The sequence below is a fragment of the Lacerta agilis genome, chromosome 17, assembly GCF_009819535.1.
Source record: "Lacerta agilis isolate rLacAgi1 chromosome 17, rLacAgi1.pri, whole genome shotgun sequence".
Taxonomy (NCBI): domain Eukaryota; kingdom Metazoa; phylum Chordata; class Lepidosauria; order Squamata; family Lacertidae; genus Lacerta; species Lacerta agilis.
The window spans coordinates 36,868,203-36,885,335 of record NC_046328.1 but is presented as its reverse complement, the minus strand read 5'-3'; the positions used below and the strand labels follow the sequence as shown (position 1 = coordinate 36,885,335).

General features: G+C 40.8%; 1 protein-coding gene across 2 annotated transcripts; it reads right to left on the bottom strand.

Annotated features, from left to right (window-relative positions):
• Nucleotides 1–1,285: 1,285 nt before the first annotated feature.
• On the bottom strand, nucleotides 1,286–16,523 carry HORMAD1 (HORMA domain containing 1). 2 transcript variants are annotated; one of them, XM_033135873.1, is made up of 14 exons: nucleotides 16,456–16,523; nucleotides 16,104–16,248; nucleotides 15,399–15,462; nucleotides 14,377–14,413; nucleotides 14,229–14,249; nucleotides 14,091–14,117; nucleotides 10,690–10,757; nucleotides 9,867–10,018; nucleotides 9,534–9,763; nucleotides 9,308–9,374; nucleotides 8,406–8,482; nucleotides 8,027–8,110; nucleotides 6,474–6,563; nucleotides 1,287–1,448 (listed from the first exon to the last, which is right to left on the bottom strand). In XM_033135873.1, the coding sequence occupies exons 1-14, from the start codon at nucleotides 16,486–16,488 to the stop codon at nucleotides 1,368–1,370; spliced, it is 1,176 nt and encodes a 391-aa protein (XP_032991764.1). In that variant the 5' UTR covers nucleotides 16,489–16,523; the 3' UTR covers nucleotides 1,287–1,367. The 2 variants fall into 2 exon arrangements, with proteins under 2 accessions (XP_032991765.1, XP_032991764.1); XM_033135874.1 differs by lacking the exon at nucleotides 14,229–14,249 and having other exon boundaries at nucleotides 1,286–1,448.
• Between the last annotated feature and the right edge of the window lie 610 nt (nucleotides 16,524–17,133).

The following is a 17,133-nucleotide window of genomic DNA, read 5'->3' as shown; positions in this document are numbered from 1 at the left end:
GGAACAATATCAAAACTCAATAAAAACCAACCGACCAGGACTCCTGGTGTTATTTTTGAGGATGCTGTCTGTCAGCCATGGTGCCCCCACCCCAATAACCAATGAATCATTTTGTATGAGGTTTGTGGCATCCAGAGAATAAATTATTGAAAGATGACTGTGGCATTAGATGCCACTGCCTACTACAATCATCTTTGGATGCCATATAATTTTGCTTCCTGTGGAGTAAGGTTCCAAAGAGTTATTGTGAAAATATCAGTTATTTCTTTACAGTATTCTGAAAATGAACATGGCAATCACAGAAAGACTGGGAGCACCCAGTGATGAGGCAGGAATCAACATTTAAAACAAACATTCTAAAAAGAGGCAGCTTGTTCAAGTTGTAAATATTTTATTGTGGCTATAAAATTGGAAGGTCTAAAACAAAGCACATGCACTGCAGACCTCTATAAACATTTAATCAGAAATCAATATGTTCTCGAGTCATACTTCCATTATGTTTCAAGAATTATATAGCATAAAATTTTTAACATTTTCTCTACATTTTTTATAACACTTCTAGTAACAGAAAACAAAGTAACAAATTCTTTAAAATTTAATTGCTAGCTCCAGAGAAAGTAAGATGCGCCTAAGAACTGTTGGAATCCATGGGACTTAAGTCAATTTTGTGACATCTCATTCCACAGGACTTAGATGTGATTAACTTTTTCTGTGGATGAGGCTACTGGTTACAACATCCTTCCCCAAGCTGGTGCCCCCCCCATTTTTTAGACTACAACTCCCATCAGCCCTGGGACTGATGGGAGTTGCAGTCCCAAAATCTAGGAGGCTAAGTTACAAACCTTTAGCTTTTTCCTTCTTTTAATTCACATGGCAGTAATAATATTGCCTGATTTTTTCCATTTGGAATCAATTTATCATAGTTTGTTCTTAAGGACATTTCCCTCTGGCCCAATTTAAACTGCTGTTGGGTCTCATTTCGCCTGTGCATGCAACATTAAGCACACTTGAGATTCATTGCCGGGGTGCACTGTACAGAGCCCCAAATTTAATTTGAGCCTAGCTACATGAAATGCCATATGTGTATATTTTCTTGCACGCCCAATATTACATTTAAATCAGGCTTCAGATAAAGCAGCAGCTCTCTATCCACACTCACAAGTGAAATTTTACAAGACTAGATTTTACGTGTACCTGAATTAAATAAAAGCCTGTACTCAACTGGAAATAAAAGCACTGAAAAATGTTGGATGGCTTTAACAGGTTAAATAGATACCCCCTCTAAAACACCAAAATACCAGGTATAATGAGAAAAACATTCTAGGGAGGGGGGAAACGGGAAATAATAAACATTTGGAAGGCAATATCTAAATCCACTCTTTTGGTTCACTAATTTTGCTCCGTTTGGGAACTGAGTCTTCACCAGAAGAGAATTCAAGATGATAAACCTTTTTTAAAAAGACAATGAAGTATTATTTAGTCAAACTCAGAGTAGAACCATTAAAATCAACATACTGACTTACTCTAATGCAGGGGTGGCCAACTCCCAAGAGACTGTGATCTACTTTCAGAATTAAAATCTGGCAGTGATCTACCCCCGTTTTTTGGGGATCAGCTCAAAGTTGTTGACCTTTTTTGGGGATGAGGAATGCCCCGTTTTTTAGGTGTTCGGTTCATTTTTAGTTGTTGAGCTTTTTTTAGGGGCTAGATCTTCTGAAATAATTGATTTAAAAATATTAAGATTAAGATTACTTCAATTTCCTAAGCATCTAGGTATGCTTGCCTAAGGAAGAATGCTTTTAGCAGGTGCCCGAAAAGAGTCTAGCAAAGGCACGTGCTTTGCTGCAATAGGCAGGGAGTTCCAAAGTGCAGGTGCTGTCACAGTAAACAATACAGTACAGATATTATGTGGAGCCTGTAGTAGTGCTTGAAACTACTGGAGGGCAGGTTTTATTTATTTATTTATTCAGCTCCACTGAATTGAAATTCAGCCAGGCATGTCCAAAGTCCTTTTCGGGGACCTAATTCGGCCCACCAGTTGGTTTAATCTGGCCCCTGTGGCAGTTTATTTCCTGGGGTAAAATCCTTTAAAAACCTCAACAACTTCAACCCTAGAAAAGATTAACAACTTTGGTCGGCCCTTTGGTCAGCCCTCACGGCCCTTCACTTTGAAAAAAGTTTGGACACCACTGGCTTACACCATACTAAATTTGTTAGCCTTTTAAGGTAACTCTTATTTAAAGCAGGCCCCTACCCACTTTGGGTCTCACAAACAGCAGCACATTCCACCTCAAAACAAAATATTAAACAGTAAAAAAATTATAACTCCTGTTAGGATAATTAAACCAATCTTACACATAGATTTTATGGGCCAATTTATTCACACAGGCTTTTCCTATGAGGTTTTGACAATTTGAGAACTCAAGCAGTGAAATTGCTAGGAACCATAATATAAGTTTCACAGGTGCAGTATGCACAGATGTTGGTCACATAAGTTGGCATCTCTTCATATATTCCTTTACTTCTCAACTACTTTATAAGAATCTGAAAGCAAGGAGACATAGCAACTCACACCTCTTCCATGCAGCAGCATATCAGAACACTAACACTTTATGACTAAATAGCTTATACCGGTAATTTACTTTAATTACTTGCATGCAAGCAAGTGTTAACCATTAAGTGACAAGATGTATTCTGAAATGCAAAGAAGTGAGTTGTTTGAAAGCACAGGAAAACATCACTGCTTATTTATACTCCAAAACAAAATAAAACAAAAACAAAATCCTTCCAGTAGCATACTATAAGGGTCTGTTGACTTCTGTTTCAGTGTATCTGAAGAAGTGTGCATGCACACAAAAGCTCATACCAAGAACAAACTTAGTTGGTCTCTAAGGTGCTACTGGAAGGAATTTTTTATTTTATTTTGTTTTGACTATGGCAGACCAACACGGCTACCTACCTGTATTTATACTCCAGTCATCAATCTAGCAATAGAAAGTACATCAACACACAAGCACACCGAACCATGTGTGTTTGTTTACTACCAGTTAGGTAGACTTTGTTTAGTTTTAATTTAGATTTGAAAAATCATCCAAACACTTTTCTTAGGGGTTAAAAAAGGCAGCGGGGGGGGGGGGGTTAAAGGCAATGGACAAGGGGGTAAAGTCACTCACAAAAAGATTGCTGTGGATCAAAACAGCAGCACAGAGAAAGCTCCGTCTTCCCTTCCAGAGATCATACAACCATGGAGGGTGGGGGCGAGGGGGGAGGGGCAGGAGTCAGTTTTAGCGACCAGGGCCATCAACTGGGATTAGGCGTTAATAGGTCACAGAGTCTAAGGTGGGTGAAAACGGCACACTTCCCTCTTTGCTCAGTCTCAGCGAACGAGCACTCAGCAATGGTAGCAGCGCTGCTTTTTAAGCCAGACACAGGAGACGACTGATCATTTTTGTAAATGGGACGGACTGGGGGGGGGGGAGGAGAGGAAGAGAAAGAGAAAGAGAAAGAGAAAGGAAGAAAAGAGGGCTTCTCTTCACACCACGGCCAGGTTGGGGGGCGATGGAAGACGCAGGAACAAATCCCACCCTAAAGATTGTGTGGCAGGGGAAACAGCCTCTCTCTCTCTCTCTCTCTCCCTGGTGTCTGCTTTTAAAAAGAAAGTCCACTAGCCTTCTCTCCCCAGGAGGGCAACTGCACTGAGAAGGAGACATGCAGCTGCTGAAGCCAGGCCAGGGGGTTAGACCACGCCCCCCCCCACCGGGACCAGCTGTGTGTCGGCAAGAGGGAAGGAGCTCTCCCTGCAATTGCCCATTGTTATTGTGATTTTGGGAGGGGGAGAAAGACAAGAGTCATTGAGCTTCTTTTAAGGGCAGAGCTTTTTTTCCCCTTTAGGCTAAGGAACCCACGATCTACTGGCGATCGACCAGTAACATCCTGGCGATCGACGGGTAGATCGCGATCGACCTGTTGGACATGCCTGCTCTAATGCACCTAAATATTGTCAGGTAGAGCCCAATAATGCTGAGTTACAGAGAACAAAGAACTTTGTGTCCTCTCTGCTGGTTTTTCAGTGAAGGGTTTGCTACAATTGCCCTATAAACCATTCATCTGTGATATGTCATTGATCAAATGGGAATTTCAGTTCTATCTGATCAAATAGGACCTATGCACTTTAACTGAGCAGAGTTGTAAATTAGCCCCCCACCCCTGTCGTGATTACCCTGGTGTCAGATTCCTCATCTGCAGGGGATGAGGACAAGGACTCTGAAGCAGAAGGGGAAAGGGCATGCAGAGCCAGCCCCAGAAGCACTCTCAGATGAACCTGCTGGACCAGTGCACTGCCATTCTATCTCAGAGGAATCCCCTGCAGAAGACTGAGAAAGGCCTGTAGCTCCCCTGCTTATCACAATAGGAGACCGGTGCCGAAGGCCAGGTCCTTTAAGTAGAGCAGCATCTTGCAGCATAGATGGTTATATCAATTAGACTGTCCCTGCCGCTGCTGCTACTACTATATAAGGCATCAGTTTCAGCTTGTACCTTGCTGGAGAAATCTCAGAGCTCCATGTTCCCCACAGCACAGGCTGAACCCTGCCTTGCATCCATCCAGCCTGAAATTTTTCCCACCTCTTGTGGATTTTGCAGTGCTGTTCTCCAGCCAAGTATTGTGTACAAAAATGTGTACACTGTGGCAAAGTGCACATATTATGCAGATATTCCCCAGTATACACAAAAATGTATGCACTTTTGTGCACTTTGCCCCAGTATACACAAAAATAGGTATACTGGGACAAATTGGATAAAAGTGCACAAATTAGTGAAAAGAACATACAAAAGAGCATTATGTTAGGAAAAATTGCTTTGCAAAAATGTGTATATTCTACAAATGTGTATAAAAAGGTAAAGGACCCCTGACAATTAAGTCCAGTCGCAAACGACTCTGGGGTTGTGGCGCTCATCTTGCTTTACTGGCCGAGGGAGCGGACGTTTGACCGCAGTTTCTCTGGGTCATGTGGCCAACATGACTAAGCCGCTTCTGGCGAAACCAGAGCAGCACACGGAAATGCAGATCACTCTCCTGCTAGAGCAGTACCTATTTATCTACTTGCACCTTGACGAGCTTTCGAACTGCTGGGTTGGCAGAAGCTGGGACCGAGCAACGGGAACTCACCCCATTGTGGGGATTCGAACCGCTGACCTTCCGATCGGCAAGCCCTAGGCTCAGTGGTTTAGACCACAGTGCCACCCAAATTTGTATATTAGAAGAAATTGGCACTGAAATGCAGATAAATTTTCATGAGGGCTCTAAAAAAGAATTTCACAATTACCGCTCACTCTTCCAAGCAGTGGGTGGGGTTTGCAATGGTGTGGGCTTCCCGTGCCAGGGTGACACCCCCTTTGGTTGCTGGCTGTTGCTCCACCCCCTCCCCTGCTACCCAGTTGGCTGCCGGCTTGCGGGAGGGGGGGGCAGAGCAAAGACCAGGTGGTGCAGGCTCCAGCCGACCATCTCTCCATTCAGTCTTTGGAGATGTGGAAATATGGAGAAATCAACTGAAGGCTGGAAAAACTGGGGGGAAGTGAGGGAAACCAAAACTGTCAGACTTCCCCATCCCTAACAGCAGGTAATACTCACCACTGTCCTAGATCTCAGGGCAAACAGCTTATGAAAAAGCAGGCCATAGAACTCACTACCTGCCACGAATATCTTAGCTGCAACCAAACTTTAACAAGCAGAGCCAAAAACAGCAAGTCCAGAAAAAAGCAAAAAACTTGTGTGTAGGAAAAGGATGTCACCATACTAGTTTCTGGAGCTGTCTTGCAACGTAAGTGGTTGAGGGTCCTCATTGCACAAGTTGTATCGAAGAGACATACATTGTAAACTGTCTCTCGGCAATTGTTTGGGCATGCCTGGGTTATTTGTCTCTCTCTCTCACTTTGGGAACTGCTGTTTCTGCTCTGGTTAGCCTCCCTGCCTGTGAAATGGAAGCTTTGAAGATGCAGACTGGGTGACAGCCAGCACCGTCTGCACCTTCAGAGGCTCCAGCTGGGAGGGAGAATCCAGAAGAAAGAAACACATCCCACCTCCACAAACCACATTTTGTTCTGTGCAGCCTCATTTGTTCACTATAATGGCTGCAATTGAATGCATCATTTTGTCCACTGAAGGCCACAGTCCTAGGCACTGTTTGAACCCCAATGAAGCACAGTGGGACTTCACCAAGTAAGCATGCCTAGGGCAAGGTTGCACAGCAGGTCTCACTCAAATCAACATGACTGACATGAGTGAAAATACAGTGGACGAAGGCCCTATAAAATCACCTAATTTTCCAATATTGTAATTACCCCTAAAAAAAACACAGTGACAAAACAATGCTTCTGGTTTTGTATAGAAATGCTGGATTCATAAAGACTGGAGGTGGGGGCACCCGCAGTAAGAACTCTTGTTATTTTCCTCATATTGCATGGAAATAACTTACTGGCTTGCCCGGTTCTGAGTTTCTTCTCTTCTGGGTTTCTCTGGGACACTTTGCTGCTAACTGATTTTTGTTGCTGCCTCCCTCGTCACCCTTAACAGAGACAGAAGAACCGTTAGCTCCAGGAGAGAGGTCTGCAGATGGCTATTAAGAAGCGTGCTGTGCATCCGTAGACTGTTACTCTTCCTCAACGTGTGTTAAAAAATTAATGAAGGACTCTTTAAGAGTGGCGACAGTAAGGGCAAGTCTTAGCTTGGTCATGACAACATTATGATTTACTTTCACCGCTGTATATCTGAAGGGCATTACCTAAGATGCTGATTCTGGTGGAATCTTCCCCCACAATGTCTATAAGGTGAAAATGTCAGTAAAGCAACTGGCAGGTGCCTACGAAGGTATGTTTCTGTACCTAACAGAGCGAAACCAAGAGAGGAGTGAGGGTAGAAACAACCTTAGTCTGATGGACAGAGAGTTGGGATGGTCCCTCACAGTGTCTGTAAAAGAGATGAGCTGAAATGTTTACAAAACGTTTTCAGCTCAAAAGCAGGACCTTCTGGGTTGTATGGTTTCATGCAACTTTCTTCCTAGGTTTCAGAGTCCGAGGCCTCCTTAGAAGCACAAACTATCAAAAACTTGTAGTAATCTAGTCCTGCAGCTTGTACAAAACTCAGCTTCTTACATTTTTAACATTACCTTCCTCAAAATCTTGCTATGGATAACAATAGCTTTGTCTATCTTTCACAAAGCCTAAGCTCTGGCATTTTATTGTTGAAAATAAACTAATGAATATGCTGCCCTACTGGTGCTACTACTATTTATAATAAATGTTTAGGTTACCTCCAGACTTATTATTTTGTGGGACGGATTCAATGGCATATCAGGAATTTAGCTTTGTGCAATTTAAGTTGATTTAAAGCACTCTGGAGCAACAAATCCACTTAAAAAAGACAGCAGACCTTTTGTGGTAAGGAAAGTGATGGGGAAATGCAGTAAAAAAGTGTGGGATGAATGATCAATTGATGGGAAGAGGTATATAACCTCCATGCAAACGAATCAGGATAAATTCTCAATAAATAGGGCATTTGAAGGAGCCCTTAGTTAGTGCCCAAACATACTGGATATGAACACAGCAATGGCATGGCATTGGCACTGGAGTCTAAATCAAATATTTTCCAAGAGCTCAGTATGAAGCTGTGAGAAGAAATCTGGGCTGTGATGCTGAGCACCCAGGTTTAGCTGTGCAGCTTATCATTTGGCCTTACAAAAATCACAAGCTTGCTGGGAGGATAACTAAGGCAATGCATTTGGAGTACTATTGTAGGGGGGGGAATGCTATGGAAATAAATGAATACATTATTAAAAATAATAGAATTAATAATCATCCTGACTCCAACTTGTGCAACAGTAGCAAAATTGAGGTAACCTGAAAACTGAGCTAAGCCTTAAATAACAGGGTTTGTATTGTAAAAATCTAAGTTATGCATCCTTTAAATTTTTTATCTCATTCAGATCATGCAACAGAATAGTTCTTTAATTATTTTTAAAATGGCACTAACTGTGTTGCCTTTAAACCTCCTTCCACTTCGGGTCTTTCCCTCAGCTACTTCAAGTTCTGATGTCTTATTAATTAGATGTTCCACCTAAAAACAGTTAAACAAACAAAGAAACAAACAGTTGTTGTTTTTTAAAAAGAGAACAGCTTTGGTTTGGGCTCTTGGAATGAGGACAAACATACGTACACAGCTTTGTATGTGATTTTGCCAAATATACACCCATACAAACAATATCTACATACATTTTGCAGGAACTGTTCCGCTAATTGTCAGATTGTGTTGCACTTGTTAAATTTAGTAAACATTTATCCAGCCACAAAAAGTAAATCCAGAAAATAAATGAGAACAAAACATTGGTACAGAATGAAAAGACAGTTTATACCTGAGAACTATTGATGGAGAGGGTTTGGCTATCTTCTATCCTCATGTCTTCATCTTCTTCACACACTAAATTAAGTTCTGGGAATGGGATTGGAAGAAAATTTTACAAATCCTCAGAACGCTGAATAAACAAAGAGTTTGTATTTCTGTACATAAGTAGAATGTTCTTAAAGGGGGATTGACAGATACATTGACAAGTTTCTAGTCTTATCTGAGTGAGAGGCAGGCCTCCTCCAGAAGGTGCAGGCAGTTGCTAAGGAGACAAAAACTGCTGAAGATATTAACTGTGAGGAATGTGGTCCTTCCTTCCCTGCTGTCACTGCAAGTTCAGGATGTGAAAATAATCTAAGCATGTGGGAAGGTTCATTCTTGGGGGGAAAGGACATTGCTAAGTGGTAGAGCACACATATTGCATGCAGAAGGTCCCAGGTTCAATCTTTGGCATCTCCAGGTAAGCATAGTAAACAACTTCTGCCTGAAATCCTGTGGAGCCACTGCCCATTGGTGTAGACAGTACTAAGCTAGATGAACCAATGAATGTGACTTAGTCTAAGGCAGCTTCCTATGTTTCTAAAAGCAAGGGTTGTAGCTCAGTGGTAAAGCATCTGATGTCCAGGTTCAATTTCTGGCATCTCCAAGAAGAGCTGAGAATGACCTCTTGCCTGAAACCCTGAAAAGTCATTGGCAGTCAGTATAGGCAATACTGAGCTAGATGGACCAATGGTCTGACTTGGTATTTAGCAGCTTCCTGTGTTCCTATCTTCAACTCAAGTCCTGAGCAGAGTGTCATGCACAGTTTCATAAAATTAAAGAGGTGTGCGGAAAAGGTGTTGCTAAGGAGAACACATCACCGTGCACCAATATGAAAGCAAAACACTCCTAGATAACATATGCTCTGTGTACCTTTAGTATGAGGAGCCCTGTGTGTGTTTTTCTGCTCCCTCATTCTGTTTTCTGCAATAAAATCTTCCTGTGCAAAGAACACAAACAAGAACATCTTCAACAAAGCTGAAATGTACCTGTAAAAGCATTTTCTTAAGGATAGGCAATGCAAATACTGTCAAAATTTCAAATAATAATAACTCCGTACATCATTACAAAACTATAAAAATAAATTTCAAACCCTTACATCCACTTTATCAAGATGCTGTGGTTTTGTGGAAGTCAATGCCTTCCCTTGCCTTAATAAGTCTGCATCGATGCACTCCATTCGATCTTTTTCCGTCGTCACTTTAACTTTCAATGTATGAAAAGGGGTTGGAACCTCACCAACGCTTAGGTACATTGGCTCCCCCTCGAATGCCACTGCTTCACAATGGCCCTCTTTGAATCCTGGAGGGTGGTAATCAGGAGGTGTAACTAAAAAGGAAAGTTGGTGATATTCCATAATGGGAAACATTTGTTTCGTCAGCAATTATTCTGACATACTGATGTTGAACAGAATTAAAATTTGAAATGGTACCTTCATCGTAATAGAACAGCTTCATCGTCAGACAGACATCACCAGGCAGAGGGCCCAGGTTCTGCATCAGGATATAAATCTTTCGTATCATTAGGATACTAGCTTTCTTAGTACTTGTACACGTGTTGTTGGAATTACTTCCATTGTTTTTACTAGAAAAAAACAAAACCATCCATTATTTGAAAGCAAGGGCAGCCTCTACTAGCAATATTGGAAATGGAAACAGGAGCCTTCTTACATCCCAAGCCTTTACCCACAAAGAGTGGCTTTACTCTCCTTCTTCCCATCCTCCAGTCTCCTCATCTGTCTAAGCAACATGCCCCAGCTCACCATGGTTTAAAGCAGTCAGGACATACTATTGACTCTGAGCCTGATCTAAACTAGATAACAGTGGTAGCATTACACTCCCCACATACAAACACATGGTAAAGTATTTAAGAAATTTTAAAATGCATGTTTGGGTTAAAGGTAGGTCATGGGCTGAAAATGCTGAAGACAATTGTTTAAAGTATCTATATTCTGGAAGTCAAATCCATTAGGTACAGGAGAAATAGGGAACCAATAAAATTGTGTACAGTATTTGCTATTTGATAATATTTCCTGAGCCTTTCTAATAAATGTGACTAGAAACCAATTGAAGGCTGATTGTTATTGAGCATTTGTTCTGAAGCAATTAAATGCCTTCTCTTTGGTGAACACACGGACTTATTAACATCCAGTTTCTATAATCAAAGAATACATTTTGGCTTTTCTCAGCTTGCTAGAACAGCCTGGCAGAGAAATGTCTTGTATGAAAACAGTGGGGTGGGAGAGGAGAGAATACCTTGTGAAATCCATAGATGGTCCTTGATTGCTGTATTTGAACTTAAATTGGTAACACTCTGTAACAGTCTAAACACAAAACATAGTAGTTACGTATCAAGTGCCTAAAATTGGAAACAGCAAGCAGAATGCAGCACCAAGTCTAACAAATCCTCTGCCTTTGAATCTCCTCCAGTAAGCTCAGGGTGGAGGACATGGGCTCTCTTTCCCGTTTTATTGTCGTAACAACCCAGTGAGGTAGGTTAGGCAGAACAAGAGTGACAGGTCCTGAAGTGAGTTTCATGGCTGAGTGGGGAGTTGAATCCAGGTCTCCACAATCTGAATCTAAGCACTTTGGCTCTCAGTAGTAATGTATACTGATAGTTCATACTTTTAAACTCATTGTATCTAAAGTGAACAAGCAATATGGATACTTAACTGCAATACTGAAAGCAATGGGTTGCATCTGGTGTTGGTCCTAGACCCACTGAAATTAATCAACATGACTAACTTATGTTATGTACATCAATTTCAACGGGTTTACTCTAGAATCATAGAGTCATAGAATCATAGAGTTGGAAGAGACCACAAGGGCCATCCAGTCCAACCCCCTGCCAAGCAGGAAACACCATCAAAGCATTCCTGACAGATGGCTGTCAAGCCTCCTCTTAAAGACCTCCAAAGAAGGAGACTCCACCACACTCCTTGGCAGCAAATTCCACTGTTGGACAGCTCTTACTGTCAGGAAGTTCTTCCTAATGTTTAGGTGGAATCTTCTTTCTTGTAGTTTGAATCCATTGCCCCGTGTCTGCTTCTCTGGAGCAGCAGAAAACAACCTTTCACCCTCCTCTATATGACATCCTTTGATATATTTGAACATGGCTATCATATCACCCCTTAACCTTCTCTTCTCCAGGCTAAACATACCTAGCTCCCTAAGCCGTTCCTCATAAGGCATCATTTCCAGGCCTTTGACCATTTTGGTTGCCCTCCTCTGGACACGTTCCAGCTTGTCAGTATCCTTCTTGAACTGTGGTGCCCAGAACTGGACACAGTATTCCAGGTGAGGTCTGACCAGAGCGGAATACAGTGGTACTATTATTTCCCTTGATCTAGATGCTATACTCCTATTGATGCAGCCCAGAATTGCATTGGCTTTTTTAGCTGCTGCATCACACTGTTGACTCATGTCAAGTTTATGGTCTACTAAGACTCCTAGATCCTTTTCACATGTACTGCTCTCAAGCCAGGTGTCACCCATCCTGTATTTGTGCCTTTCATTTTTTTTGCCCAAGTGTAGTACTTTACATTTATCCCTGTTAAAATTCATCTTGTTTGCTTTGGCCCAGTTCTCTAATCTGTTAAGGTCATTTTGAAGTGTGATCCTGTCCTCAGGGGTATTAGCCACCCCTCCCAATTTGGTGTCATCTGCAAACTTGATCAGGGTGCTCTCAAGCCCATCATCCAAGTCATTGATAAAGATGTTGAATAAGACTGGGCCCAAGAAAGAACCCTGTGGCACCCCACTAGTCACTTCTCTCCAGGATGAAGAGGAGCCGTTAATGAGTACCCTTTGTGTTCGGTCAGTCAGCCAGTTACAAATCCACTGAATGGTAGCCTTGTCCAGCCCACATTTTACCAGCTCCTTTACAAGAACATCATGGGGCACCTTGTCAAAGGCCTTGCTGAAACCAAGATAGGCTACATCCACAGTGTTCCCTTCATCTACCAGGCTTGTAATTCTGTCAAAAAATGAGATCAGATTGGTCTGACATGACTTATTTTTCAGAAACCCATGCTGACTTTTAGTGATCACAGCGTTCCTTTCTAGGTGCTCACAGACTGTTTGCTTAATGATCTGCTCTAGAATCTTTCCTGATGTCAGGCTGACTGGGCGGTAATTGTTTGGGTCTTCTCTTTTCCCCTTTTTGAAAATAGGGACAACGTTTGCCCTCTTCCAGTCTGCTGGCACTTCGCCTGTTCTCCAGGAATTCTCAAAGATTACTGCCAGTGGTTCTGAAATCACCTCTGCCAGTTCTTTTAATATTCTTGGATGTAGTTCATCTGGCCCTGGAGACTTGAATACATCTAAACTAGCCAAGTATTCTTGTATTGCCTCCTTACTTATTCTGGGCTGTGTTTCCCCTGCTGAATCATCTGCTCCATATTCTTCAGGTTGGGCATTGTTTTCTTTTTTGGAGAAGACCGAGGCAAAGAAGGCATTGAGGAGTAGAACCTAGCTGGATACCACTCATTGGACTGAAATCTCTTTTAGAGCCTTTGATGATAGAAAGGCTGGGTTTGACTCTTCTAAATAGACTTCATCCAGAGTGAATGTTAATGATAGCTTCCAGGCCACCCAAACTGTCAATTCACAAGCCAAACCAGCAATTTGTTTCAAGGCTTCCCTGCACCATTCACTTTCATGGAAGAAAGATCCACTTGCTTTAAACAACAGCAGTATAAAAAATGGAATGTCCTTCATCATGGAGTTTGATTTGATGCTGGCCTAAGTACTGCACTCCAGTTTTAATCCCTTTTTCATTACCAGCTTTCCTTTGTGATCATTTGGATATTCTTTTTTTAAAAAAACAATGCACACTTTTCTAATGGAATTAGAGTAAGCAGAAGCAAATAATAAGAGAAAAGAATGCCATAAAGTTTGGGCTGCAACATTTAATATGTAGAATTCATCTTCTTTAATATTATTATAATTATCACATCAAATAGAGGAAGAGTGACACCTAGTGGCTGGATTTTTTATCCTTATGTGTGGCAAGGAATATGCCTGGGGAAGAGAACTTGCGGTTCTCCAGATGCTGTTGGACTCCCAACTCCCATCAGCTTCAGCCAGCCTGGAAAATCATCTGTGATTATGGGAGTTGTAGTCCAGCAACACCTGGACTGCCACAGGTTCCCCACCTCAGCAATATACATTTGATCTCTCTTCCCTTGTTCCCAAAGAAAGGAAGAGTCAAACTAGACAAGAAGTGATTGGCTCTCCTGAAGTTTCCTCCCCACCCTATCCCTTTAGCCAAGGGGGTGAATTAGATGAGGACAGCAGCTGCTGGTTTCTCCCCAAACAATGTATTCCCAATCTGAATCCACCACTTTTATAAAGCTGGTTGCAGATTAGTATTTGAAAAAGGAGGCGTTGTTGGAATGTAGAGATGGTGAGAAAATAGTCCAATTACAGTAAATTTCAGAAACCATTCCCTTCAAATGGCTGTTTAATGATTTCTATTAGAGGTGTCCTTTGATCTTTCATAGTGGTCACTGTCAGATGCACTGAATGATCTTACAGTCCACATTTGTCGACATGTGTCTCTTTCAGCATGTCTCTTCACAAAAAGTATGTATTGATCAGGACAAAACATCTGCAATATAAAATGTGCATTTATGAATGCAATATCATAAACTTACCTGAGGATCTTCCTGGTTGGTGTAGACCTGTATTTAAAAGATAAACAACATAATCAGGACAATACCAAATACAATACAGCATATGAAGTATTAATTAATTTTGAAATGTGGACGTGTATAAATATATATTAAACTTACCGCTAAGACGATTAATCTGAGCTATTTACCCAAAACAATAAAGAAAATAAATTAGAAGCATTATAGTGTGTTTACTATAATGAAAATTGCTAAAATGAATCTGTGAATACACAGTTGCTCATTAAAGATAAAACCATATATAACTTACATATTTTTTCTGCAGTGCATCATAGCATCCCAGCATCCTGTAAAAATCATAAAATGCTACTGCTTCACACAAATATATGCATTTTGGGTTTTTTAATCCCATTCATCTGTATCTATTGTGCAATTTTTCAATCCTGCTTTTATTCATTAAATGCTTACCATTATTTTATGGGCCTGACAAAGACAGCAATTTGATTCCTATTTACACTGAGTGAAATCCTCAACTACACACACACACACACACACACACACACACACACACCTTTCATCTCTAGTCAGCACCCTGAAGCCAAAATCTGCTTTGGACACATCACTGTCCCTTAAATCTCTGAAATGCCTTCCTCTCCACTCCTGAATCAGCACCCTTAATTAACTACTGTACAGTTCTAAGGATATTTTGGGTGAAGCTATGACTGTCTAAAGTAATATGGTACTGCTTTAAATGTATAGTGCAGTGTTAGAAACTGAGATAAGAAAGCTAGGAGCTATATGGCACCTTAAATCTAGGTTATGGGTGCAACAACGGAAAGTCTAGGCATGCTTTTTTAATATCAAGAATACAAAGCTGGAAATGAACTGCAGCTAAAATATTATGTTCATTTTTCACATGGTCTAGTCCTTCCCCTGCCCACATCCCTAATATTCTTAAGAGGGTCTAATCTCAAGTCTTCAGAGAGTGGCTGGAATTGGGAGGAAAAGGTCCTCCTTTCCTTCCACTGCTGTTTTAATATGAAATCTTAGGTGCAGTACTGCGCTCAGAGCTCAGAAACTGCTCACGTTAATGAAATTCCCTGTCACAAAATGAGCCTAGAACAACAGGAGTTTTGAACACTGGTATAGTGCAGATGGTGGCAGCACATAGTGTCAAACCTAAGTACATATATGTCATCTATTGTTCCCTTGTTCAAACCTGCCTCTATTTCCCTTCATCTGTTTTCTCATGTTGAATTACAGACTGTAAGCTCCCTGAGGTAAGGAACTATTCTCTAATTATTTGCAAAGTGAAAACCACAAACAACCTACCATTTCACCAGCTGACTGGAGCCAGGGCAGTTTTTATCTTCCCGCAGTATTTTCACACAGAGGTCTTAAAATACAATCAAAATACATTTGATAAATCTTAACTACAACATTGATAACGCTATTATTGACAACTTTTTCTGTTCTTTACACAAGCAGAGAATGGAAAGGGAGAATCACTCAACAGCAGTTTGCAACAATAACCCTGCATTTTCAAATAATTATTTGATTACCGGGTACATGTTTTTGCATATTTTAAGGATGGTCCTATATTGATTGCATGGTTTTATTGTTTTGGGGGATTGCACCCTGCTTTGGGATCATATTCTGCTGGAAAGCAGGTCACAGATGTTTATAAGTAAATACATAATAATAGAAAAATTCCTTCCAGCAGCACCTTAGAGACCAACTACCGGTAAGTTTGTTATTGGTATGAGCTTATTGGTATGATATCTGAAGATGTGTGCATGCACACGGAAGCTCATTCCAATAACAAACTTAGTTGGTCTCTAAGGTGCTACTGGAAGGATTTTTTTTTATTTTGTTTCAACTACGGCAGACCAACACGGCTACCTACCTATACATAATAGCTTAAAGCTCAGGTACTTTTTCCTGGGGTATCACTATGTAGTAACTTCTGAAGATCACACTGGTGTGTTTATCAGCTACACTACAGAGAATGTTTGCTCTTTGTGGAAAAGCCATTACCATCAATATATCTTGTTCCATATGCACTTTCTGGAAATATCCCTCTTAGGTAGGTAATGCAGGATACAGCTATTGCCAGCAGTCTTTTCACTAATACTAGGGATTGTTGCTCAGTTGATATTTTGTTGGGAAATATTATTGCACTCTAAAATGTAAAGAAGAAAGAATTAAGAAGAGCAGAGAGTCAAATTAGCTCTACACATTCTTGTGTCAATAAATATGAAAGTGCCTAACTCACTGCAACCTTCTGTGCATCATACTGAGTTGATCTAAACACAATGGTTACCATAAACATATAATTACTGTTTAAAAAAAAAGTAAGAGAAATTAATTTTTTTTAATGGAACTATACCAGAGAGGTTCTTTGCTTCTGGGCAGTTGCCATATTTCCTGTTCTTTCTGAACTGTTCTCTCAGTCACCTATTGATAAAAAATGTTGTGTTAGTATATAGTGTTTTGGTGAAAATTCCAGTTTCTGAATTTAACATATGACTGATCATGGAAAAACATTTGTTGCTCCTGGGAGTAGACTCTCTTTATGTAAAATGCCCCACTTGGTTAAAATGAACACTGTATTTATTTAATATTTATTTATTTATTTATTAAAATGCTTTATCTTCCCTCTAATATCACAGATGAAGAGTTTTAATAGTTTTAGACTATCTTTTATTGGTTGTATTTTTTTTCCTGCCAGGACCATACCTCTTCTCCCCTACCTTGCCCTGCCCGCTCCTTGAAGGTAGTAACCAGCTCTCAACTCAGAGTAGAGTCCATTGAAATTAATGACCATGACTAGCTTCAATGTATTCATTTCAGTCAGTCTACTCTGAGTAGAACTGAGTTGGATACAACCCAGAGTGTTCTTGGCCTGGCTGAAATGTGTTTTTGACCTGTGACTGTGTGCATGCCTCTTGCTTGCCTGGGTGAATGATAAAATCACCAAGGCTTTTCATTTAACAATTCAGCAGTATATAAATTTTATGGAATAAATAAATAGATAATCATAGAATTGTAGAGTGGGAAGGAACCC